We start from the raw sequence: 26844 nt of genomic DNA, 5'->3' as shown, positions 1-26844 counted from the left end.
TTAACATGTCTTCATCAGATGGGCTGAAATCATGATATACCACTAATAATTGCTTCTCTCCGATCTACCAATCAAATAACCCTCTCACGAAAAGAAATTAGGTTAATTTAGTATGGCTTATTCTCCATAAGCCCATGTGAGCCCCTGCTGGCCACTGCTTCCTGTTCCAAATGCTCACAAGCCATCTGTTTAATCGTCAGTTTTTCAACTTTGCCAGAGATTCGTGTCAGTCTTATTGCTCTACAATTTCTGAAAGATACTTTTCATAAAAATTGGAACATGTGCTTTCTGGCGGGGGGAGGCAGGAAGGAGCCTGTCGCTTTTTTCCTGATTTTTCAGATTATCAACCTTAGTGCAGAGAATATACCTTCAAGTTGTGTTCTCAATGTATTCTCATTTGGGTCTGACTTCGTAAACTCAGAAGGCAGGATCCCATAGTGGTGAGGTGCCCAGCGTTCAGAAGTGGGGTCTCAGTTTCGTAATTACTAGGTGTGGTTTGCCACTTAATTGACAATGTGCCTTTAAGTGTGGGTCTTCATCTGTCTGTATCTCAGTTTCTTGATTTCAGAAGTGAGGATTATAATAGTTTCTTGGCACAGTACATGGTGCCGAATAACTGCTCCTTATATGGCACTTGCTATTGTCATATTTGATACCAGTATTGCTATTTTAGTGGTTCAATGTTTTCTTATGATTATCTCATATCTTGGCCTTTGGTTCTCTTTTTAGAATATTCATTTCATCCTTTTAAGGTTCATGATGCTTTCTTAAAGCTTGTAATTGGTCTCTGCCCTCCCACTGGATTGCAAACCCGTCAAAGGCAGAGGCTGTGCCTCAGACGAGTAAAGTGTCTCACACAGTTCAGATGCTCCATACACATGTACTGAACTTAGAAACTGGAATTAAGGTAAGAGTTGAGAAGCTTTTCTTAAATTAAACATTGAAGGGCATTATTCCATATGTAAGTTGAAATTCTGTTTCTGAATGAGTTCTATTTAAAAGAATCACCGATGTTCTCCTTGGGGACACCTCCACTGCTATGTGACTAAGATGAAAACTGGCTTATGTCGCAAAGGATCCAGAGATTGAAATACCGTCTTGTAATAGGGAAGAATTGCGTCTATGACAGCACCCTCAATAATGGCAACAGTCCTAACAGTAATAGTAATAGTAATCATACATTCCAAAAAGCTTGGAATTAAATTTGAAGCTCAACTGTAGCAACATTTTTTGGCCAACATATTTGTCTTCTTTTCCCTGTTTCCACCTACTCTTGCTGGTCTCAATTTTCTATTTTATTATATGAGTTATATCAAATTCTCTGTGGAATGAGCCTGAGTATAAATACATTAAAGTAATAAATTATGTAACAAGACATATTCAAAGGGTCAGAGGGCAGCTGTACCTTATCACTACTGGGAACAGAACAAGAGGAAACCAATGCAAACTGCAGTTTTTAGAATATGGGCCAAAACCGTACGGGAGATTTTCCTAATGGCCTTTTAAAACTAACGGGAGTTTTGGGGTCATATTGGTGTTGTTATGGAATATTCTCAGGAGGGTGCGTAGTCAAGTCTCACAGCCTCTCCAAGTTCAAGGTCCTCATCTGTAAAGTGAGGGGGCTGGACCAGGAGCGGCTCCCAAACCTTTGTTGTCAAATGAGATCTCATGCTTCATGGGGTGGGAGAGGGACACATGCCCTCTCACATGGGCTGCTAGTCAAACCTGCCATCCCCTCAAGCCTCTAGAAAACTCTGGGGCTCTTCAACACTCTCAGCCCTGGCAGTCTTCTGGACCCCTACCTGCTCTAAACCTTACTACTCCAAGTGTGCTCCCTGGACTAGCAGCTTAGAACATCACCTAGGACCTTGTTAGAAATGTGCAATCTCAGGCCCACCCTAGACCTGTACTGGAACACATCCCCTGGGGATTTGTGTGTACGGTAAAATTTGAGAAGCACTGCTCTCAGATTCTGTGTCCCTTCTCTGAGGCACCTTCAGATATCATGCTTTATGAGTTGAACTGTTTTTTTTCCTTTCATTGTACAAGCAAGAGACACTTTGATTTATCCTCAAAGAAATTCCAGCATCTGTACAAACAATGCTGGTGGAAAACCATGCTCAAGTCTCTTTTTTTAGTGTCCTTTGCTCAGTGTCATGACCTGAGGAGGTGGTCTGCAGTGCCGAGTTGCTGTGGACTCCTGGGACCAACTCTGCACAGCCATCTCTGTGAGTTGCAGCAAGCACGAAGGTTCCGAAGCACTTTATTTAGCCAGGCTCCCCTCCACGCTCCTGACTGAAAAATGAAGCCTTGTGTAATCAGAGACAGGCGAGCCATGTGTCCTCCTGTCTCCTCCTCCTCTTACACAATCGACAGTGACTTGTTTGTGTGTCACCAATCAATGACTAAATCCATAAGCTGTCATTCAGGGAAACTAGATCCTTCCTGGTAGTAGATTGTAATTTGAGCTCTGTTGGTAGGTAAAGCCCTGACTTTCTGGTGCATAAAAACATATTTTTTTTTTTGGTATACGCACTATTCAGCAAAATATAAGACCCAGAATCAGTTGCTTGAACTCTCTAATGGAAGTATGCTAATACAGAGCTTCATTTTCCTCCCTATCTCAAAATTAAATACAATAACAACTTGCTTTATGCTGTAAAGAGAGAATTTTAGCTCAAGTTCATATGTTACAATCACCATGATGATGAAATAGAGACTGAAATTTAGAAATACAAAGTTTTTGCTACTTTTGCTGTTTAATGTTAACTTGAAGCCAACCAGCACTGGCTACAAGTAAGATTAGGGGACTTTATTTCATTGAAACTCTAGATTATTTTTTCATTTTATTTTTGGAGCAACAACTTTCTTCTTGCCTGGATCATAATTTAACTTACTTTAAATAGGGTTTATCCTTTGTCGGTTTTACCTAGTCGAGGAAATGGAGCTAATCAGTTTTTGTTGCTTCTTAAAACTCAATTTCTTGCTGTATCTTGATTTCATGGTAGGCTTTGCATCACATCTGATTATCTCCTTCAAGTCCACAATTCTACTATTTTTCTGTAATGTTCAAAATAAAAACCTGACGTGAATTATGCATTAGAATATTGCATTTTGAATATTAACCTAACATTTATTGTAAATTTGGAGCATATAACAGTCGTAACAAAAGCTAACAAAAGATTATCTATGGTAAATTATTCTTTCGTACCCTTAGTGACATTGCCATGCTCCTTAATTTCCTTGCTGACATAAACAGAATCTTTGCTCTAAGCTCAGTACCTTTCAAAGTGTGATGGAGGAAATGAGTGATTTGTTGCATTGAGTCTTAAGTTACCAATATTTATTTTTGTTTTTAAGGCATATCATTGTTTAACAATTGGGAATCAAATGAGTTTTGCACAATTGAAGTTTTCAAAAACCGGCCCTCACACGCACAATCACACCTGCAGAGTTGTGGTACCTAGGACAACCCTCAAAAATGTAGATTTCACCACCTTGCTAGGAAAGATAAGTCCTGAGAAATATGGTCTCCCTCCTCTGTACGGTCTCATCCCACACGTCCAAATCTGGGCTCCATAACTGGCAATAACTCTTGACTATTGGTAAGATTTTCCATGACACTCAAATGATAATTAATGAAAACCAGACATAGCCTCATCAAGAGCAAGACCATTATTGCAATCACCAGGAAGAGGCTTTCTTGTTTCTGTTTTTCCCGTCTTCACTGTAATGCTGAGGAGGGCAAGAGTGGAGTAGCTGTTAGAAGTGTTCGTTCTTTGAAAAATGGTTCAAAAAATGAAAAAAGGTTTAGATTGTCTTAGTTACTAGACACTGAAGATCTCTATACTAAAACAAGAGAGGGGAAGCTGTTAAGTTTGGAGACAAAAGTCTGTTCTTTGGAATTGTGATCTGTTTCCTCCTTCAAGAGGTACATGGTGGCTCTGCTGTAACTTACTGTATGACCTTGGATAAATTACTTACTTCTCAGGACTTTAATAGGTTGAGATGCTTTGATGGATCTGCTCTCTGAGGATCTTGCCTGCTTTAAAATTCTGGAAATACATAGTCTGAACGTGTACAGACATTTTTTCCTTGTCATTTTCCCCTGAATGATACAGTATAACATAGCATAGTATTTACATAGCATTTACACTGTATTAGGTATTATAAGTAATCTAGAGGTGATTTAAAGTATATGGAAGGGTATGCAAAGGTTATGTGCAAATACTACCCCATTTTATATAAGAGACTTGAGCATCCATGAATTTTGGTATCCGTGGAGATCCTGGAACCAATCTCCCTGGATACCAAGGGACAACTATATTAATAATTTTTTTCTCTCTTCTCTATCTCCAAAGAATTATAGAAAAAGGCATATTTATTACTATTTATTAAAGTATGTTTTCTTAATTTTGGGGAGGAGCGGGAGAGGGTGGACACCAAATATTTCAGGAATTCTTTTTTTCTTGGTCTTATTCATCTCAGTATTGTTTGATTTATATATTCTATTTTTAATTTTTTGATTGCTGAATTATCCATGCCCTTTACTTCACTCTTTTCCTTCTTACCCCTCATTTTAGATTATCTCTTGTTTGCTTTCATAATTCCTATATCTATACTCAAGGGAAAGAAGCGAACAGGGGTGGAATTTTAATCATTTTGAATCCTGATACTTTTTGATAACTGCTAAAATTTTTGACATATGAGAATTTTTAGTTAATGACTAAAATTGTGTTTTCAAATTATTTAAAGAAATACCGTGTTGGGGCCAGCCTGGTAGCATAGGGGTTAAGTTTGTGCCCTCCACTTCGGCACCCAGGGTTTGCAGCTTCAGATCCCGGGCGTGGACCTACACACTGCTTGTCAAGCCATGTTGTGGTGGCGTCCCACATACAAAACAGAGGAAGACTGGCACAGATGTTAGCTCAGGGACAATCTTCCGCAAGCAAAAAGAGGAAGGTTGGCACCAGATGTTAGCTCAGGGCCAATCTTCCTCACCAAAGGAAAAAAAAAAAAAAGAAAGGAAGAAAGAAAGAAATACCGTGTTGTCTTTAATAACAAATAATTTCTAGTCATTTATTCAAATATTTTTTTCTCACTGTAGATCCATTTTTTATATAGTTCATTAGAGTTTACCTTGTCATGATATTTTGAAGGTTCATACCAATGTCCAAAAAGAAAAGAGCCAAATTATACCTTTTCCAGGTTAACTTAGGAGACTTAGTACTTTCTAAGTAAATAAAACATAGCCCCTGTTTTCAAGGGGCTTACCTTTGTTCTAATCTTGATGGACAGCACAGTTAAACCTAACATCATCCTCTGGGTTTCACCACCTTAAGTGTGTAAAAATGAGTGGAGCGTTTACCACATTCTCCACCTGTGCTCCTAATCTCTTCTTCTTTAAAAGTCTGTTCTTCCTTCTTGTAGCAAAGTGTTAGTATCAGAGTGACTTTGGCTTCCAAAACAGCTTAAACAATAAGAAAGACTTATCTCCCTAACAAGAAGTCTAGAGGGAGAGCAGATCCAGGGTTGATGAAGTCAGCAGCTCACATCACCATAAGGGACCTTGGTGCCTTCTCTCTTCCACCATTCACCTGTCATCTTAGGATGACTTCCTTCATGGCCCCAGCTGGCTGCCAAAGTTCAGGAGTCATATGCAGATGATAACATGCAGAGTCAGATTAAAGAAGAGTTTCCTCCCATGCTTCTCTTTTTATCAATGAGGAACATCTTTCCCTGAAAACCTCCAAGAGACTTCTCGTGTCTTACAGGCCAGAATTATATCACTTGTCTAAACTAATCACTGGCAAGAGAATAGGATTACGTGACAGGCTTAGATCAATTATGATTCATCCAGGGGCTGGGGAGAGGGTCCTCCTCTCCAGAGCATATGATGGTGGAAGTGTGGGGAGATAGGTAGAAAGCCATCAGTGTCTCTTAAAATAATTAAGCCACAATAGTCAATGACTTTGCTTATCTGTATAAATAAGAAAAGTAGAATCGCCTGATCACCTGTCTGGAGGTACGTGGGAGGAGAGGGGAGAGGAGAAGCCATAACTGGTTTTGAGGAGGAAATTAGAATTGAGTCTACTACATCCCTGGTTGTAAAGAGAACTTTTACAGTCTGTAGAAAGAAGCTCCAGAAAGCTGTCCACCCTGAAGGCAATCTCTCATTTTTTTGGCTGAAAGGAGAGGGAAGGGCAATTTGTTCTCAATCAACTCTTTCATGAGGCAGTCCCAGCAGCTTTAATAGAGGCTGCGATTTAGAAATGGGGGAGGAAATAGCCGCCTGGTAGTGAGTGCACAAATACACAAGCTTTCCTGACATGGCCAGAAGAAATACTGGCTTTTGCAGATCCCCGGTTAACTAATACCCACTCATGGATTTCTTGGCCTTGCTATAGATTCTTCAGTCAAGCCCTAGGAGAAGGGCTTTGCACAACAGAGCAGTTAGACATTTTATCTCCATGTGACCTCCAAGGAGCCCCCTAGAAAGGGCTGAATATGGTTCATCCTGAAGCCAGTTTTATTCTTGCGTTGACACCGGAGAGTCTCTGTAGAGAACCTTGGATGAGCACCAGCGCTGTTGCCAGCCTTGAGACATGTGCTCAAGCCATTTCTATTTTTTTTTTTAATTTATACAGATGGGAAAAGTCATTGAATTCACATGATTATTAGATATTTTTTATTCAGGCAATATTTGTCTTCAAACCTCCTACTCCTGAAATTTGTATTTACTCTCTTCTGTTCCTTAGAAAAAAAAGGCAACTTGCATAATTTGTTATGGTACCAGCATTGAAACACTGCATGGAAGTTGTCACCACAAATGAAAATATAATCTAGACTGGCACCAGGGGTAGCCTATTTGCCAAACAAAAATGTCTGAAATACTTCTAACTTTATTTGTTCTTTGTTTATTATCTCTATTAGTGTTTATTGTTAATTATTTATCTTTGCTTCTTATCTGTACATAATACACCTATATGCTGCCTATGTGTTTGTAAACTAAATCAGTCTTGAAATACATAGGAAATGGAATTTATCTGTAGGTTATAATTGATTTGCAGTTTCATTATTCAGTGTTCAAGACAGTTTACTTTGTCTAGGAATCACTATAACCTAGCCACCTTCAGGAGTTCAAATAAAATAGGCCAGAATTTAAAATGCAGGAAATTTCTTTTATTTTTACTCCTGTGGAAGATGATCTTGGTGCCCTACCTGTATCCCCTGCGTGATTAATATTTCCTATGTGCAGACCCAGCCTCCAACTGCTAGTTCCTGCAGTTCTGCGCAAGGCCTCTCCCTGGCCGCTGGGGCCTGCTGTGCTCTCACAGGGTGGAAGAGTGGGGGAATTAATACTCCCAGGGAGCAGCCTGAAGCAGTGAATGAAGGGAGTTCTGGTCCTCGCCCCTTGGGCAGGGGAACTCAGAGGCGTATTCTACACTGGCTCCCAGAGTTCCTTTACATAATTAAGCCCCAGGGCACCCACAATGGTAACCAGCTGGATAATATGTCCTTGAATGGCTTCCCTCCTTCATCTCACTTCCCAACTGCCCTCTCACTGCCCAGATTGAACTACTTGCACTTGAATCCTTTTCTCAGAGTTTGCTTCCTGGGGACCCCAAACTAAGAGAGTCCTTTAGAGCAGAGCATGGCTTAATGGGAGAATTCCTCACATTTATTTTTTAAAATATTGTTATGTAAAGCTTAAATGCTTTTTTGGATGAAAATGGGGTTAGATAAATGGGTGGGGAGGAAGGAAGGAAGCAGTGGTTTGTAAACTTGCTAGTTTTACAGATCTTTTAAAAAGTACCCCTCCCTGTAACATTTTCAGTCCACATTCCATAATGTAGACTGTAGGGGTGTGTGTGTGTGTGTGTGTGTGTGTGTGTGTTACTCTAAAGAATGATATATAGATATAGAAATTCTTAAGTAGTTTTCTTTTTTAAAAAGTCACATGCTTATTAACTTTCATAACCTATTCAAGTAATGCAGATACAGACATTCCTCTACTGAGTATTGATTTATACAGGGCAAATAGTAAAGAATGATAAATTCATTTCTTTCGCTACTTAGGATCCACCTGGGGAAAGGCAATTCGGCATACTACAAAGTGGTTTCTGTGTGCAAAAGTGAATGTCCTGGGGCTCCAGTATAGATTTTGCCTTTTCTTCTCTTCTCAAAGAAGGTTAGGGATCCCTACCCTCCCACCGAGCTCTGTTATTGCATTTATTGTGAAGTCGTTCACTATTTTTATATTTGTTGGTCTCCCCCATGAGACTGAGCTCTCTCTGAGGCAAGAGTTTTATCTTTTTCTTCTTTTTATCCCTAGCACTTGGCATTGTACTTGGCATACAGAAGGCAGTCGATAGATGGTGAAATAATAGAAGCATGGAATTTTCTATCTTATGGTATTTGGTAGTAACTGCCTGGGGCCTTGTGCAGAGTCTGAAGTCGGGCTCAGCAGAAGGAGTTGCTATTTTGTTGCTGATGTCTGTCCTGGGCCCCTGTAGTTTGCCATCTCTGCACTGTACCCTGATGTCATTTGAGCCCCTGCTGTGTCCAGAAACTCTGCTACATGCTTGTGATCAGGGTGGAGAGGAAAATACCAGATGAATCGGAGTTCTAGCTCCCAAATGAGCTGGGATCAAGGATTTAATTGTTAAGAACAAAAACAGCTTATGGATTATGGCATATGATAATGGCCCATAAAATAATTTTGTCCTTTTCTCTGACAACAGACATTAAAAATATGTTTTTGAATTGCTGAGAGAAGCAAAAACAACTGAAATAAAATAAAATTCCATCTGTAGTATACTCATCACTAACATCTACAATGTTTTTGTCAGCTACTCCTTTAGGGACCCTTAGTTCCTGGCTTTTCCATTTTTTATCAATGTGCCACTTTTTGGAATAAATATCACTCTGTGCCATTATATTTTTTAATGCCCTTTACACTTTCAAGTTATATGTCTTATTAAAGAGGATAAAATAACTTTAAAAAGGATGTTTTTCATGCTCATGATATTTCTATTCGTAAATGGAGAAAAATACTGTGGCCTTGAATCCCTTAGAAGATCCTAAGATTTAAGACTCAAATAAATAATAAAAATTAACCTAAATGAGTCAAACCTAAATGAGGTTCTATTTTCATTACCCCAAGGCGTTTACAGTGATTCGTGGTAACACTGGAACATGCTTATGTGATGCGTGATTGCATTGGTCAGGGCTCCCAAGTGCAGATAAGAGCAGCTGCTCTCTGCGCAGTTTAAGTAGAAAGGGATTTGTACCAGCAACAGCTCACAGCAGCAGCGGGAGGGCTGGGGAGCAGGCTGAAGGCTAAATTTCCAGGAACATCTGACAGACCCATGCCACTGAAGTGGCCTGCTGCCGTTGCCCTCAGGGCCACGCTATTTCTTATGACACCTGTATTAGCGAAAGGGGGGCCCTGTGCTCACCCTGTTTCTTCACGCAGCTCGCACAAGGCAAAATCTGGGGTGGGTGCAGCTGACTGGCACAACCTAAGTCACACTGGCACCCCAACTCAAGGGAAGCGGGAGATGTAGGGTTTGTTTGTTGTCTGTTTGTTTTTTTGTATCTGTCTGGGGAAGACCAGACTCACAGTTCAGGAATCTACTACAATGTAGGTCTAAAGATGCTGGGCAGCCACGACTGACAGGTGTCTGCTGTAATAATACCCCACAAAAATAGCAGCAGGCAAATTGTGTAAACTGTTTGGCTTCTACTGTTAAAAAAATGTGTAGCTAAAAGATGGAAAAGAAATACACAAAAATGCTAATGCTAATTATCTCTGTGGTGGATTGTGGGTAATGTTTTCTTTATGTTTTGTTTTCAAAAATTTCTCTATTTCCGTGTAAATTAGAAAAGATGAGAGCTTACCATTTAAGAAAGGATTAATTAAAATAATTGCTGCCTTGCTACATGGATGAAACTCTATCTTGAAAGTCCTGGGCAGATTAAAAAAAAGCAAACAACGAGCAAAAAATTACTCTCTTGTTTAAGGTGAGGTTAAAATCTATTTTCTATTTTCTGTGGCTTTGCCCTCAATGGGCGGCGCAGTAGCTGCTGATCACATTAGAGAGTCAGAGCGTCTTAAACCTGGAAGGCCTTAGACATTGTTTACCTTAACTTTATAGCATTCGTCTTGATTTGAAGTTTTTGAAAATACAAAACATACATATATACACACATTCATGCACACTTATCTGTTTAATATCTGTCTTCCCAGTAGACACAGGGCAGGGACCATGAATCCCCAGTGCCCTCTACACCATAGACACATAGCGGGTCCTTACTATAGGAATGCGATGCATGATTGTTGGTTAAATCACAAGGGAAGGGACCATAGGTTTCCTCCAGACTAACTGTGAAGCCTTCCAGTCCCACCTGCTGACTGGTCCTCACTGAGATGGTCGTGGCTCCCTGGGACGTCGTTCTGCTGCTTCTGCACTGCTCATTGGAGATTCTAGAGCTCTCTTAGACCCATCAGCTTACTTGCCTCTTGGAGACCTTTCTTTCCCTCCTATACTTTGCTGGACACAAGAAAATGTGAGGGTCCTGCTATTTTCCATGGCCTACTTTGGAAAGAGAGCACAGGTCTTCTGCTCTCAGGCTCCCCTACCACCTTGGAGTTCTGTTCCTACCCCTGTCTACAGACCCGGCCTTGGGGACAGGAACTATTTTCAAGGGCTCAGTGGTACCTAATTTTCTTGCCTCCCCTTCATCTGGTCCAGAGGGTCTCTTTCTCACCTAGGGGCAGGGAGGACACTCACCCACTGCTCAGGTGTTCCTCCAGATCTCTTCTCTTTGGCCTTGGTCTCTCCTTTGGAAAATCAGAAGCCAGGGATTTGACTCATATTCTTTGTAGTTTGTGATGCCATCTTTTTCCTGAGGCAGCATATGCTACAGGTTCAATGGGGAAAATGTGAAAGGATAGGAGGAAATTTGAGGAAAAACAGCCTTTGATTAACATCTCAAAAATATCATCTGCCCCATTTGTACAAAAGTTGGGCCAATTTTAAGGGAATGAAATTAGCTATAGTTATCCCAAATTTCCAAAGTCACTTTCCAAAGTTTGTCAGTTTACTACTGATTCTAGAAAGAATGAAGCGTGCCACTTAGGAAAGGGAACAGAAAGTTTGCAAAATAAGGGAGGCTGCAGGGAGGCCTGTTTTTGCTGCTGTCATAAAGTTTCTCCCAAACAGTTGAAGTTCCGATGAAATAAATATCTGTCATGTTATTTAGGAGTGGGTGACAGGCTGAGAGTCACTGAGCAGGTGACGAGCTGTCCTTGCCTTGGTAAGTTTCCATGCTGGCTTTCGCCAATATGGATCTCATATTAAGTGATATGCAGTGAGAGTTTCCTCTGTCAGTTCAGTGACATGACTTTAGGTAAGGAAGGTAGAATGTCTCTGTGTCAGCTCGAGATGATTATGTTGGATATCACCTGTCTTAATAGCCCTACCTTCGTCTGCTAAGCTGTGGGCAAATGAGATTTTATGCTTTATTGTCAGGCTGCCAGATGGGGCTCAGGTAACTATATGTAAAATCTCATGCTCTGTTGCATAATAGTTGTTTGCAAGGAAAAATAAGTATCTTAAAGCTTTTTATAGCATTTGTTCCTTCACAGCAAGAGAATATTTCAAGTTTGTATAAGGCTTTATATTGTCATGCTTAACCACTGTGACTTCTACAACTGCACGTTGGCTGGGGCACAGTAAATTACTGGAAAAGCACTATGAAGATGTCATTGAGCTCTGCCTGCTGCTTCGTAATCTTCAGACGTTAAAGAAAAACATTGCTGTGTATGTCGTTTCAAGCTCCCTGTAGTATTCTAACAGTCTGAGATGCCACTCTTAATAACATGAGGTCATTTTTAACCAAATTCTTGATAGACCAGTCTTTCTATAGAATATGTTACCAAGCACGCATTTCTCTAGAATCCACTTCGTTATCAAGTAGAAGTCTAATAAAGTGTTTGTTACCTAACAAAACCAATGTGAAAGCGCCATTAGGGAAGGGGAACCAAATATTCCAACTTTCTAAATTGCAGTCAGAGTTCAACACACCTGTAAATGGCAGAGCGGAGCCTGTGAGGCTCCTGGTGCAGAGCCGTCCTTTCTAGTGCAGTTGGCCTGCTCTTTGGGGACACAGTCCATGCCTGCTGTGGTTGGGTTTTGCGGGTGGGACGAGTTCAGAATGGGGAGACCATGAAGAACATTTAAAATGAATAAAATGTTAAAGGACTCAAGTTTTAGGAAAACTGAAATCCTGGTAGTGGTCCTCTCGAAGCAGCGGGTTCTCCTTATGAGATTTTGGAGAACAGAAACTTAACACAGCTTTTATTGGTGAGGAAAAATAGCCAAATCTTACCCAACACCAGAGTAAGGTAAGGACACTTTCTAAGTTTTTCTACTTAGGATCTCAGCTTCTAGGACAGATTGTCTAACTTACAATTTTTATGAAATTTTTACCACTGAGAAATGGAAAGGGTGAAAATGGGCCAGTTCTATGCTGACCCCAATATCAAATCTTCTAGGCCTGAGTCTGAAAGAAGAAACGAGTTCTATCTCTGGTATTGCCTGAGGAAATTACTCTTTTCCACAGTGAAACAACTAGAGGGAAAGGCTTGTTTGAATTAATGAAAAGTTTATAGTATAATCACATTTTGAAGAATGGTAGGAGCCCTCCTATCCAATGTGATTGGGGCTGGTACTTGGGTAAATAGAGGAAACAATTTTAAAATGAAATGACATAACTAAAATATTTACATCAACTTAAAACATATCATTGTACATTTTCTCTGATTTTTTTGATGTGCCGCCAACATCTAATGTTCTCTGATTAGATGACATTTAATCTAATGTCATCTCTTTTGCATAAACTGTACCTATAATATGTTGATTAAGTTTGCCAGGTTTACCTTCTTTAAAGTGGAATGAGAATTTAGCAATCTCAATTCAGAATACTAGATTTTTACATTTTTTAACCAACGTTTAGTCTTGTCAATTACTTATTTAACAATATTTTTTTTTTGCAACTTGTCATTATCAAGTTTTTTAGTAAGCATTTGACTGAGTTTTCCTAGCAAAGATAACTCTCACACTCATCCTTCATCAATTTGTCATATTTAAGTCACAAATTTACAATAATGAGTACAACTGGCATAAACAAGTTTGGGAATAAACGCAATGACTTGGGTAAACACACATCTCAACTGGAAGGGCAGTTCATGGGCGTGCCAGAGAGTATCTCCTAGCCGCAGGCATTCCCTTTGGCAGAGGCAACCTTCAGCATCTGTTAGAAAGGACTGAAGGACGCTGGTTAATCTATGAGTTGGTTAAAGGGCCTTTAATTAAGAGAGTTTCTACTATAAATACGTTTTCATTAATATGCATAGGTAGTAACACTTAAAGAGCATTTTTGCAAAATGTTTTCTAGTACGGGTCCTGCAGAACTTGCCTTAATGAACAGCTAAAGCTCACTTATAATCAGCAGAATCTGTCTGCGCACATAATTGGTGCTCTAAAGTGCTTCTCCCTGGCAATCTAGTTTACACTGTGGTGCTATAATTGGTTTGTTTATCAGGCCATTTTTTTCTTAAATGGGAAGAGATGATGTTTTGGTCCACTCCTCAAGTTATCACAATTTTTAAATTAATAATTTGGAGATTTAATGAGCTCTTGTTCTATTTATACATGCTCAAGAACCTAAATACCTCTGTTAATGTTTTTAGATTTTTTTCTTCTCCTAAGTACTGTAGCAATCAAGTATGATATGCCAAAGATAGTTTTAAAAAGAAAATAGATATTGATCCTATTGCTATTAAGTTAATAGATTTGGAAAATTTTAGAGCTGAGAGACAGAAGTATGTGTGTATGTGTGTGTATAAATACACACAGAGTCAAAGAGAGAAACAGAGGCAGAGAGAAAGAGAGGGAAAGAGATAATCAAAGAGAGAATAAGACACAGAGACGGAGTGATGGATTTTATATTTATGTCATATTCACACACGTATATATGGAGATATATATACAGAGAGAGACAGACAGAGACAAGGCGACAGAGAGACAGAGAAATGGAGAGACACTAAGGAATAGAGAGAGAAATAGAAAAGCAGACAGAAACAGAGGAAAATAGATAAGGAGAGAGAAAACACAGAGAGACAGAAAAAGACAGATGGAAACAGCCACAATGTGAGAGACAAAGAGAAATGGAGACATCTAGAGAGACATCTGAGGTGGCAGAGGAAGAGCCACCTCAGAGATATTGATCAAGATTAGCTCCATCCCTGCCCTGGTTGACCAAAGCTGTAGAGTCACAGGTGTGGAGGTCAGAGGCCTTGGGGTAGCCGCGTCACTGTCCGGGACAGACAGGCAGACCAGGGGAGCACCAGGAGACACAGTGTCATAACAGGCGATACCAGGCCTATGAGTAGGTCACAGCCTGGCTATTAATTAAATGGTCCTGCACCACTTATTCACGTTTATTAAATGTGTTTTTAGCTCTAAATGTATTAAAAAAAATTTTTTTTGGCTGCAGAAAGGTACTGAAGGAAATCTGTGTTGGAGAACTCAATCCAAATGAGACTGTGCAGGCCAATTTGGAGGCCCAGCTCCTTTCCAAGCTGGACCACCCAGCCATTGTCAAGTTCCATGCAAGTTTTGTGGAGCAAGATAATTTCTGCATTATCACGGAGTACTGTGAGGTGAGACTCCTCTTTTCGAAATCTTGATAAAAACCTGTTTCATACTAAAAAGCTGTCTGTAAAGAGACATCTCAAAAGTTAAATTATCAAACCACAAACTGAACTATAAAGACCTGGGATCTCATGTCTTGCAGCTAAGAATGATCATCTTTGGGTAATTGACAAACTTTTTCTAATGAAGGGTTTCTCTCCTTTGGAAAACTCAGAATGAATATATTTTAACGAGGAATATCTGCAGAAGAATGCTTCAGTGTTTTTGGTGAGAGGGCTTCTCCCAAACCTCCTACAATGGTCCAATGCTTAGATGGACATTTAATACCGTCACAGAGGCCTGGACAGAGCAGAGGTACAACTCCTGAGTTCTAGGTTCTAGCTCCACGGCTCATTTTCCCAAAAGGGAATTTGGAAATGGAAATATGGCTCATTTTCCACGTGGAAATCCTTCATATTTATTGAATTGTGATTTATGGCTTCAGGTATTTGCAGTTTTCCCTGCCACTCCATGTTCTCTCCAAGGGATAATAGCTGTGCATTTTACTGTGTCCCAAGAGAGTATGAAGCTGCTTAGAAAGGTGCCAGAGGGGGAAATTGACAAGGTGCGGCTGTAACATGGATCTGTGCATTCACTCCTCAGGGATAGGTAGAGGGGAGTCACAAGAGTTGGGTCAGCAAGAGAATACCCAAAGATGACCTTGCTCAGAAAGTATCTCCCAGAACATTCTGGGAGCTAGCATTAGCCGAATGCACCTCGGAAGAATTTGGTTCTGTTTATACTGTAGAGTGTATTTAGTTCATCACCTGGGTGTTGCTGGGGCCCAAAAGAAATGATGCTAGAAGAAAGCTGATGCTGTTTAGAGTGGAAGGCAGGCCTGTGCGGGAGAGAAACTTTGGGCAGCCAGAGGGTGGCGTGTGTTTGAGACAAAGAAAAGAAGAGGCAGGAGAAGGAGAAGCAGCTCGGAAGGAGTAGGGATGGCAACATTGTCTGCTTTACACATTAGCTAGTGAATCATCCAAAATGAAACCAACAGCCAAGTTAAAATATCTGAAAGTTTGAGATATTCCGAGTCTCAGCTATTCCTCTTCAGGGCAGCCTCCTGAGCTTAGTGCTGCTGGTGTTTCCCCATCCAGATCTTGCACCTCCTCTGCTTGGAGGAAAGTGAGGAAAAAAAAAAAAAAAAATGAACCAGGACATTTGGATGTTTACTTCTCCTTCATCCAATGGATTGTTAAGAAAAATCAATAAAATGAGGAGGTGTGCGGAGTGGTGATAGTGAACAGCTACTCTGGCAGTTATGTCACTAATCCATGCACAACTACAAGTATTTACATATGTAGCTACACTACGATGCATATAATTTAATCACTTTTCTTCCTTTAGCCCCATTCAATTAATAAACTATCTTATGTGGAAAACAACTTAAGTGGAAAAAAGTGCTTTGTGACTCCTACTGCTTTATGACTAGTACCTCTACTGCTGCTTTTGGCACACTGAATTTTCCAAAGACTCTTTCCTGGTCTTAAAATATTTTTCCCTTAGTCAGTACTGTCCAATGGAACTTTCTGTGATGATGGAAATCTTCTATATTCTGTCCAATACAGTAATCACTAGTCACATGTGACTCTTTTGCACTTGATGAAGTATGGCTAGTGTGATTGAGGATCTGGATGTTACATTTTATTAATTAATTAATTAATTTATTTATTTATCTATCTATTTATTTATTTATTTGTGGGGAGGATCAGCCCTGAGCTAACATCAGCCAATCCTCTGCTTTTTGCTGAGGAAGACTGGCCCTGGGCTAACGTCCATGCCCATCTTCCTCTACTTTATATGGGATGCCGCCACAGCGTGGCTTGACAAGCAGTGTGTCGGTGCACGCCCGGGATGCGAACCTGGGCCTCCAGCAGCGGAGCGCGCGCACTTAACGGCTACCACCAGGCTGGCCCCAATTTAATTTTAATTAATATAAATTTAAATAACCACGTGTAGCTAGAGGCTACCATATTGGACAGATCTAGATGATAAGCTATCTTTCTTTTCCTGCATTAATTTTTAAAATTTTTAATTTTAATGTAATTTTAATCTACCAGAAAGGTTACAAGAAAAACACAATGAACGCTCATATACACTTCATCCAGATTTGCCAGTTCTTGGCATTTTTCCACACTTGCTCTATCAGTCTATTTATCTTATCTATCTATCTACATTTTTTCCTGAACTATTTGAGAGTAAATTGCAGACCTGATGCCCCTTTGTCCTAAATTCTACTGTGAGTATTTTCTAAGGCCAAGGACATTTTCTTACATAACTACAGCCCAACAATCAAAATCAGGAAGTTAACAGTGATATCTTGCTAGTATATAATCCAGTGGTTCTCAAAGTATGATCCCAGACCAGCAGCATCAGCATCGCTTGGGAACTTGTTAAAAATACAGACTGTCAGCCTTCACCCCAGCCACACTGATTCTGGGGGTGGGGCCCTGCAAACTGTGTTTTGACAAGCCCACCAGATGAGTCTGAAGGTGACACTGAGGTTTGAGAACCACCCATCTAATCCACAATCCGTATTCAAATTTAGCCTATTTGTCCCAATTATGTCTTTAGAAAGAACACTTCTATAAAAATGTTTTTTATCAAGTAGGATCCAATCCAGGATCATCTGCGTTAATTTTTAAACGCTGGTGTTTTCCACCGGCTGAGCTGCTCTCCCGGGAGGGGCGTTACCATGGTGACGGCCACTGGCAGGGCCCTGGGAACGGCTGCGGGGCTTCCTGGGCTCAGCGCTGCTGAGCTGTTAGGCTGCCGCTTCCTGACTCCAGAGGAATGACGTCTGCCATGGCTCCATCGTTGTTGTTAACAGATATTTCTCATCTTCAGACCCAAATTTGCTCTTAACGCCCACAAGCCTGGCATTATCCTCTTTTTATGGAGGTAAAATAATAATATTGGAAATGGCAGATGGCCAAACTTGCACCTTATAGGAAAATGCTATCACCTTTGAAGTAGCTGGACTTTTTATCTCCAGGTTTCCTCTTCCGTAATTTAATTTAGGGCCTTGGGAGATTGAAAGGTATATAAATGCATTCCTGAAGCCGCTGCATCCACCACCCAACCCTTTGGACACATCACATCAGATGATGAGTGTAAAAAGCAAATAACCCAACTCTCACAACTTCTTGTCAATATCTAACCAAATTTTTGATGGAGAACGGTTCCCAAACTACCAAAGTGGCAGAATGGGTATTTCAAATATTGGCATCTTCTATTCTCCTCCACCCAGGGGAAATGGAACTGCTTGCTGTTCCCTGTCCATCCTCCACTGTTGCACACTTTTTCATCTGTGCTTGGGCCATTCCCTTTCAGAATGTCCTTTCTGCTAGCCCATATTCAAATCCTACCCATCCTCTCAGGCCAACCTGAAATGCTGCTTCCTCTACAAAGACTCTCATATCTCCTGGCTGGAAGTCACTCCTCACCTGATCACCCCATCTCATAGCATTTTATCTTGGGTGGCACTCAGCATATTATACATAGTATAAACCATCTCTGATTCTCAACTTGTGGGATTGATCTTTTTCTTATTCGTTTTTGTATCACATCATGGACCTACATAATGAACCACAAAGAAGTTAGTACTCAGGAAATTTCTTTTTTTCCGCTGATGAATTTTTCCCCTTTACTACGTGATTTCAGCTGCTTCACCTCATTTTTGTCCAACACTGATGGTAATAGATAAAATATTGGATCCTTCTGCCTGTCATATATATCAAAAGCATTGACATATGTGACAATATATGTCAAAATACCTTATTTTGCTGGTACACCTAACAATGTACTGCACTGGAGACCTGTGAGGTACTGCCTGAAGGTGTTCCATTTAGGTGAGGATAAGGCATCCCCAGAAACCTGGGCATTAAATTAGTAGACACAGTAGAGAACAGATGAGATCACATATCGTCAGGAGAGAGAGAACATACGACTATCAGGGCAAAAAGTAGCAAAGGCTAGACTTGTCTGTTTCCTGCACAATGATATTAACATAGCTAACAAAAATTATATCAATCTAATGGTAGTGCTCAACCTTGTCTGCACATGAGAATCACCTGGAGAGCTTTCAGAAATCCTGCGGCCTGAGACCCTCCTCCGGAAAGTCTGATTTAATTGATCTGGGGTATGACGCAGGCATCAGGATTTTTGGAAGCTCTCCAGGGGATTCTCATGTGCAGCCAGTGCTGAGAACTGCAAAAAAGGGAGAATGGTAAGTGTGAAAACAGAAAAATAGAGTCATAAAGGAAAAATTTGTCAGTGTTTATAGAGCACTGAGCAAAGGTGAGGCCCAGACCTGAGAACAGGGAAGTCTGGCCCTGGTGGTGGGTGTGGTTTTCTACTCAGGCCACCTAGCTTGGTGCTATTATTCATAAAAATTACCCAGCTTGTTCTCCTTGCTCCCTGAGCAAGCTTCTGTCCTGTTTCTCCTCACCCACTGATTTAAGCATCTATCAATGGAAGTTGCCTGGAGCAATTTTTACTGTGATGTTTCCCTAATGGTGAGTGTGGATTTCCCTCATTCTTCCTACATTTACTGATTCAGATTCTCCTGAAAGGAAGAGCTGTCCCACTATTCTTTTTCTTCCATTTATGTACTTAGTTATTTATTTATATCAGTATGGACTCATGGATATTTATTTTATTCTATAGGTTATAACCCAATACTGTCATTATTAATTTTATTTCTCAAATTTCTCCAGCTTCAGCTGTTGGGGCTCCTTCACGTTGGCTCCTGTGTCCTCTTAACATGCCCCCATCCTGTTTCAAGAAGTGGATTCTTATTTACTGATTATATTTTATAAATGAGGAAATAGGACCCCAGAGAGGTGGAGTGACTTTCTGGCAATCACATGGCTGGAATGTTGAATTTCGTCCAGGGCGGGACCGGGACCAGGGGTATTGGGAAAGCTGCTCCTTTTTTTTTGTCTACTTGGATTGCTCCTATTCCTCCCTCAATGTTTAATCGAGTAGAGATTGATTATTTTATTGTCCATATCAACAATGTCAACCTCCATATCAATAGTGTTAACCAAACGTTTGAAATGATGGCCCTAAACTAAACATAGCTCACAGCCACACTAATCAAACCTGTCTATGTGAATTATGCAAAATCTAAAACTGAAACTTTCAGTTATAAGATGAAGAAGTTCTGGGGATCTAATGTACAGCATGCTGACCATGGTTCACAATACTGCACTGTACACCTGAAATTTACCATAAGGGTAGATCTCGAGTGCTCTCAACACACACGCAAAACGTAATCATGTGAGGTATTGGATATGTCAATCAACCTGACTGTGGCGCTCATCTCACAATGCATGTGTACACCAAATTATCACATTGTACATGAAAGCTGCTCCTTTCCTTGGCTTATTCTCACTTGTGTTCTGTATCTTTATCTATCTCTATTTCTATAATACATATACATAAACACAGAAACACATCTATATCAATTGGTACATGCATACATGTTTTAATATAATGATGATATTATTAATTATTTTATTTTATTTCAGTAGGAGACTAGATAGAGTTTGAAATAGTGGAAAGTGTGTGGACTTTGGCACCACACTGACTTTTGTTCAAATTGTGGTCCATTTCCTTGAGTGAGTTATTTCATTTCTCTGACCCCTTCCCTGATCTTAAGATAGTGTATCAACACCCATTTCATTGCTACTCCTCCCCTCAAGTAGTTTTCTAGAAAGCTAATTTTTACCCCTCTGAGTTTTTGGCTTGTAGCCTTGAGTATGAGGATTCATGCTAGAAGGAAGAAACATGAAAATTCTTAAACACTAATGGGTCTGAGAGCAACTTGCAGGCAAGTTCTTTCGAAGGATCTGTTCATACTGTAAAAAAGAAAATCAGAAAGTTTCTCTTATGTTTCTTGTTTATGCAAAACTAATTAAACTAAGTTAGTGGGTTGAGTTTTGTAATATTGAAACTCGAGTGTGTGTCAGTAGACTCTGGCAAGTGAATTGGCGATAACGTGCAGCCACCAGGCTTATAGCTCTCAGAGGGTCCTTATAACTTTGTGCTGGATGTGTTGGTCTACTCTTAGAGCCAAACCCTTTTCTGTACTTCGAAACCACTGCTTATAGTCCTGAAGCTATGTCTGGGGCCATCACCACCCAGGATTGGTTGCTTATGGACAAGAGACACTCCTGGGGTATTGATCATTGTGACATCGACTAGTGAACTTCTGTCTTAGTCTGTTCAGGCTGCTATAACAAAATACCATAGACTGAGTGGCTTATAAAAAACAGAAATTTATTTTTCACAGTTCTGGAGGCTGGGAAATCTAAGATCAAGGTGCTGACAGATTCAGTGTCTGATGAGAACTAATTCCTGGTTCATAGACAGCTGTCTTCTTACTGTGTCCTCACATGGGGGAAGATGGGAGGGAACTCGTGGGGTCTCTTTTATAAGGACACTAATCCTGTTCGTGAGGGCTCCACGCTTATGACCTAATCACCTCCCAAAGGCCCCACCTGCTAATACCATCACACTGGGGGTTAGGATTTCACCATATACATTTTGGGTGGACACAAACATTCAGTCTACAGCACATCCTTCCCAGTGTGAGTTCCAGGTGTCCACACATCACGGCTGTTTTCAGTGGTCTGCATTGCTGGGATTGCTGCTGACTGAGGGAACTAAGCCTTATCTTCAGAGAGGTGGGTCCTGTCAGGGCCCTCGGGTTTTCCTGGGCAGCTCCATCCTGGAGTAGGTAGGCCTCCCTGAATTTGCTCTGTGCCAGTTCTACAGGTCTAAACTTTATTCGGTTAGGGAAGACTGTAAATAATGTCTCATGTTTTTATACACCTAACTTGATCTGTTCATGATTTTTATAAGCACCAAAATTAAAGTCATTTGATTTGTTCCATTTACTTTCTTTGTGTGAACTATGAAATATTTTAACCTTTTAACAATGAAGTTAAAACGTAAGGCCATTGATTTTTACTTAAAATTGTTAATGTAAAAATTAAAAAGCAAAACTAATTGAATTTAAAAGAAATGTACAATGCACTAATATAAAGCAATTCGTAAACCCAGAAGAACTTATGGTATTTGGGGTATGGATTTAGCTGACATATGACTTTATATAAATTTAAGTGTTCAAAAATAGAATCAATAATCTACTTCAAATAATTTATTTTAAAAAACAACCCAGTGATTTATAGATGAGAGCATAATGTCATGTCACTTCTTAAGGTAAAAATAAGTTCTACCATTTTATCCTTATTCGTGTACATTTACCTCAGCAGGAAGAACACTTGCTCTAAAAGAATTTGAAAAAAAAATTAGCAATTAAACCCGAGAATGCTCATTTATGTTGTTAGAATGTCATGATACTACATGGCATTCTTTAGTAACTATTGAGAAACTGGATTTTCTTATTTTGCTTTTAAGAGCATAACGTGGCTTGACATTCCCCCACTTTTAATGCACTGGAGTGGATTACAGTGAATTTCCAAAATTGTAAGGAAATGTCTTCAGGTTCTACAATATAATCACAGAGGACATCCTTCCCCTGCCCCCTCCACCTCCTTTTATTGGTATTCTCCTAAGTAATGTCACCGACTTTTAAAAATGTGTCATTATAAAATGATTCTTATTCAGCCCTGACTTTCCCAAGGACATTTTTTGCCTTCGGAATTTTTCAAACTATTGGACAAAATGTTTCCATTGATGGGTGAAGTACTAAGTATATAGCCCTTTTGTATTATCATCTATCAGCGTTTTCTTAAAGTGCAGTCCATGGACCACCTGTCCCAGAATCACTTAGGATGCTTGGTAAAAAATATAGATTCCTTGGTTCTCTCCAGATTTATTGAATCAGAGTCTACATTGATATGGCCCAGGAATATGCATTTTAAACAAGTAACTTGGATGATTCTGATGAATGCTAAAATTTGAAGTCCACTGAAAGGCTATATTAGAAACTTATTTAAAGGAGATGTAGAGTGTGAGAGAACATCATTTTAAGATGTCAACACGGTGAATTAATAAAGGGTAGCTTTTTCATTTTAAAATGAAGAAGTAGGGCGGAATGATTTTTCAAGCTCCTTCCAGCCCCCACATCCTGAGATTATTTTGTCCTTTGTATATGCTCTCTACATTGCAGGTCTGTTGTATTCAGGCTTCTGAAGAGGCTTTTCTTTAGTCTTTTAAACTGGTTGTAAGTGCTTCTATTGACAACTTAAGAAAACATGGATTAATTCTTTTTAATCAAATCGTTTTAGGATTTAAAACTTTTTAATAGCAATCAAAGATGGAGTTTAGACACTGTATTTGGGTTGTTCTTCATTCCTTCAAGGTCTTGGCATTTCAAAGTCAATCTAATGTTGGCTAACTGGGATGGAGAGAGGAGATAGCATAATCCATCAAATGGTACATTTTGGCTTATAGATTTTCAAAACCTTAGAAGTTAACATTAAGGCTTTCATTGCAACTTTCGAGGGGGGATATTAGTGAGGGAAAACATTTTCTGTCAGCAGTATAGACTTAGGGCAACGTTTATTGGTTCAAGTTAAAGTCAATACTCTTTTCATTAAGTTTTTTTAGCAATAAAAATCATCATTAAATATTTCTCAAAGACAAAGTTAAGAAAACAGAATGTGCCTACAGATAGTGTAATAAGAACTTCTTAAACCAAGGTGTGACATTTCATCAAAAACATTTGATTTTTACTTGGAAGATGGTTTAAAGAATGAAAGTAATAAATGCTTTTTATATTGCTGAGTTAAAATCAGACTGCTTCACAAAAAATTATATTTCTTTTTTTGTCATATAAAAGCATAATTTGTTGTCTTAATCGGTGAGTGACTTGTCTACCTTAATTAAATCCTAAGAAAATAATCTACAGACTGTTTATTAAAGAACAAAGCAAATACAAAACAAATAGTTTTTCTTGGAGATAAACATGCAAAATGAAAACTGTAGAAGGAGTAACTTGAGGAGAGTGAGACCCAGCTCTCTGGTTAATTTAATCTTTCGGCATTCTGTCTTCTTGTTGATTGAACATGTCCCCTGCTTAATACAAAGAACAAGTATGTTTCTTCTTCTTACGGTTCTACCCAGAGAGCAAGGGGGAGTTTGTGTAACTCCTTTTGACGTTTCCCTTTGAGACCTACTATCGAAGGCCCTATTTTTTTTTTCAATAGTCTAAATATATGTTTATTTAGTCACAGGAAATCGTGCACACACAATATCAATGCAGGAAACAGACAAGCAACTTCTACTCACTACTTGAGGAGAGAGCATGATGAGGTAATTGTCAGACTGACAATAAATGTCACCCAGGGAGTGTGCTCCCATTATGACAAGATAATTCACAGAGGCAATAGTTTTGCTCCCTCACAGAGAAAATATACCAAATGTGATGCAAAATGTGTCAGAATTTATGTTTCTTCAACTAACAGTTTAAAAATGACTATAGGAAATGAAAAGCAGCATTACAGTTTGGGGATAAATTCCTAAAAGGAATGCTATTTTAAGACAGAGAAATTTCTCCAAATTTCAGTATTATTATAATTGGGGCAGACAATTACATATGCAAAGGCTGTTTTCATAGGGACAACTGTACTTATGTATGACCTTCCTGAAGTGAGAAACATTGGATTGAAGCAGGTAACTTCACTGATATTTCTTTAAGGCAAGTTTTGTTTTTTCTTTTTCTTTTCATTTCGTTTCTTCTTCCCTCCCTTCCTCCCTCCATCCTCTTTCCCCCTTCCCTCCTTCCTTTCTCCCTCGCTCTTCCCTTCCTTCCTCCGGTCATCCTTCTTTCTCTCTCTCTCTTTCTTTCTTTCTGTTACTCCTCATCTGAAACTATTCAGAAAGGAGATGGCAACATGTACATAGTTATCTTTCTGCCACTGGAGATGTTTTATCATATTCAGAGAATCTAAATGGGGTATTGAAAGGAGATCTTGTTTTTTGTTTTAAAATTTTTTTCTTTTTCGTGTGAGAGAAAGGTTTGCTAGAGTCCTCATGAATAGAAAAGGTAAACTGGGATTGGAAAAATATATACATTTACAGCTTACCTTTCATCTGAAGGGCTTTCATGTCTGCTTCACAGGATGTTATAATAATCTATTGTCAAAAAATGTTTTTTGCAACTTATGGAAACATTATGACAGTACAGCTTGTATGATCCAACAGAACTTTGATAAACTCTAGGATTAAAAAGAGAGGTAATATAAAGGCAGGTTTGGAGAATGAGAAGGAAATGATGGTCTTTTTGACAAGGAGTCAAATATTTGATTCACTGTGTTTTTGAATTCCAGCAAGCCTTGATCTCCTTGGCTCAGAAAATCTAGCAGGAAATTGATTTTCAGTGAGGGAGCAAGTTGAAGATTTGATATGCCACTTTTGACTTGTCATGCCCTGTGTGGAAGGAGAGAATATGCTAGGCAAATATTTGCACATTTCCCTGGAAGGAAATAAAAAATGCATTACAAATGAGTTAGTCAGTTGACCTCATGTTGTTTGAGTAGAAGTGACTTCTCCTTGATTATTTCACTGCCTGTAAATGCTTTTCCTTTGCATTGAACGATGATGACTCTGTTGGGAATAGTCTGTGAGCAGCTTAATGTCTGGCTCTCATGCTCCTTATGGATGTGGCAAGTTCCTCCCCTCTTCATGGGCCTGTGTTGTTGGAATCCTGCAAAGACCAAACAGTTGCATTTAACCCATCCTTTTCTTCAAAGGAACGGCTCTTGAATTGTTGCTAATTTTTCAGTGTTTTAAGATAAAAGAGATCAGGTATAGGGGTTCTCTAAGAGAATTTAGCATTTTGTGTTTTCATTTCTATGGTAGTTGAAATACATTAATATAAGCATAATCAGAAAGGATCTTATATCAGATACTGCCCACAATTTTAGATGTTTGTCTTTGTGATCATGATTGCTTTTAGGCACCAAGTATTATTCTTTTACCTTTCACCAGTGAGTGGGAGGACAGAGACTGACTAAATGCTTGAGTGGTGTGTTTGGAGCCCACATAAATCAACAGTTGCTGTATTCCTGATAGGTTTGCTGTAGTTAAATAGGGAAAAGGAGAGTTAAGTCATCCCAAGGCACATGTTAATGTGGGCATGCCAAACCAACCAGAATCTATACTTTAGCAGCCAGCATCATATGCACAATGTAAGCACTGATTTAGTTTCACCAAAACATCATCATTTTATATTAAATTAATATCATGAATTTGAATTTTATTGGCTTTATAGTTTTAATTTGTATACATGTTAGGGTTCTATAGTTATATAAAACTCTAAGCATAAGGAAAGTTATTCCTAGTTTTGTATAGGTACTTATGTGGGTAAATATGTAATGTAATGTAATGTAATAAATATAAATTTTTAGGTAATATTTAGGTAATGTAATAAAAATAAAAACACTTTAAAAAGGTTTTCTCCTTGAGTGATGTTAAAGATAATCACAGCCAGACATTACTTAAAGCAGTGAAAACAGTTTATTCAGTAACTACTGACAGTAGGGGAAAGAGCAGAGCTCCATTCTGATATGTGCAGAAGTGACTGGACAATTTAAAGGGAGAATGAGGGGGAATGGTATGGGCCTGAGCAGAGTCAGGGAAGCGAAAAATTGTAAAGGGCAGAAGGGGATTGGTCCATGTGTATCTGGGTTTGCTAGCTGGCGCTTATAGAAGTTAGGCTCCTGCCCTCCCACAGAGACAGAGAGACAGGGGCTCTCTCTTGAGGTGTGGGCTGGAACAAACAGTACATTCTTTTGGCAGCCTTGAGTTTTCTCAGGCAGGCACTTTAAGGGAGACTGGGATCATCCTAGGGATGTGGCCTGGAGCTGTTAGAAATATGTTAGTATTTCTTCAAGTCTTTATAGGCCAAGGTTGAGGCGTAGTCGAGAAGAGGGCTCCGAGGAGCCTGGCTAGAGTTTCGTCAAGGAGAGAATCTTTGTCAGTGATAGTTACAGAGTGGCAGTATGCCCTCATTTTCTTATGATAAACAGTGACTGCTGTGTATTAACTGTTGTCGAGAGAGGTTGATTTTAACATCTGATAACTGAAAAAAACATGAAGAATTATT

General features: G+C 39.5%; 1 protein-coding gene across 1 annotated transcript in view; it reads left to right on the top strand.

Moving 5' to 3' along the window:
- NEK11 (NIMA related kinase 11) overlaps nt 1-26844 on the top strand; it is a 233818-nt gene that overhangs the window by 34825 nt on the left and 172149 nt on the right. Inside the window, exon 3 of the mRNA XM_014789660.2 lies at nt 14566-14731. Within this exon, the coding sequence (XP_014645146.2) occupies nt 14566-14731 (166 nt within the window). The remainder of the gene's footprint in view (nt 1-14565; nt 14732-26844) is intronic.

Source organism: Ceratotherium simum, chromosome 5 (genome assembly GCF_057802395.1).
Source record: "Ceratotherium simum simum isolate JZ-2026a chromosome 5, ASM5780239v1, whole genome shotgun sequence".
NCBI classification, from domain to species: domain Eukaryota; kingdom Metazoa; phylum Chordata; class Mammalia; order Perissodactyla; family Rhinocerotidae; genus Ceratotherium; species Ceratotherium simum.
The sequence above is the reverse complement of the archived record's forward strand: the minus strand, read 5'-3'. Positions and strand labels throughout refer to the sequence as shown.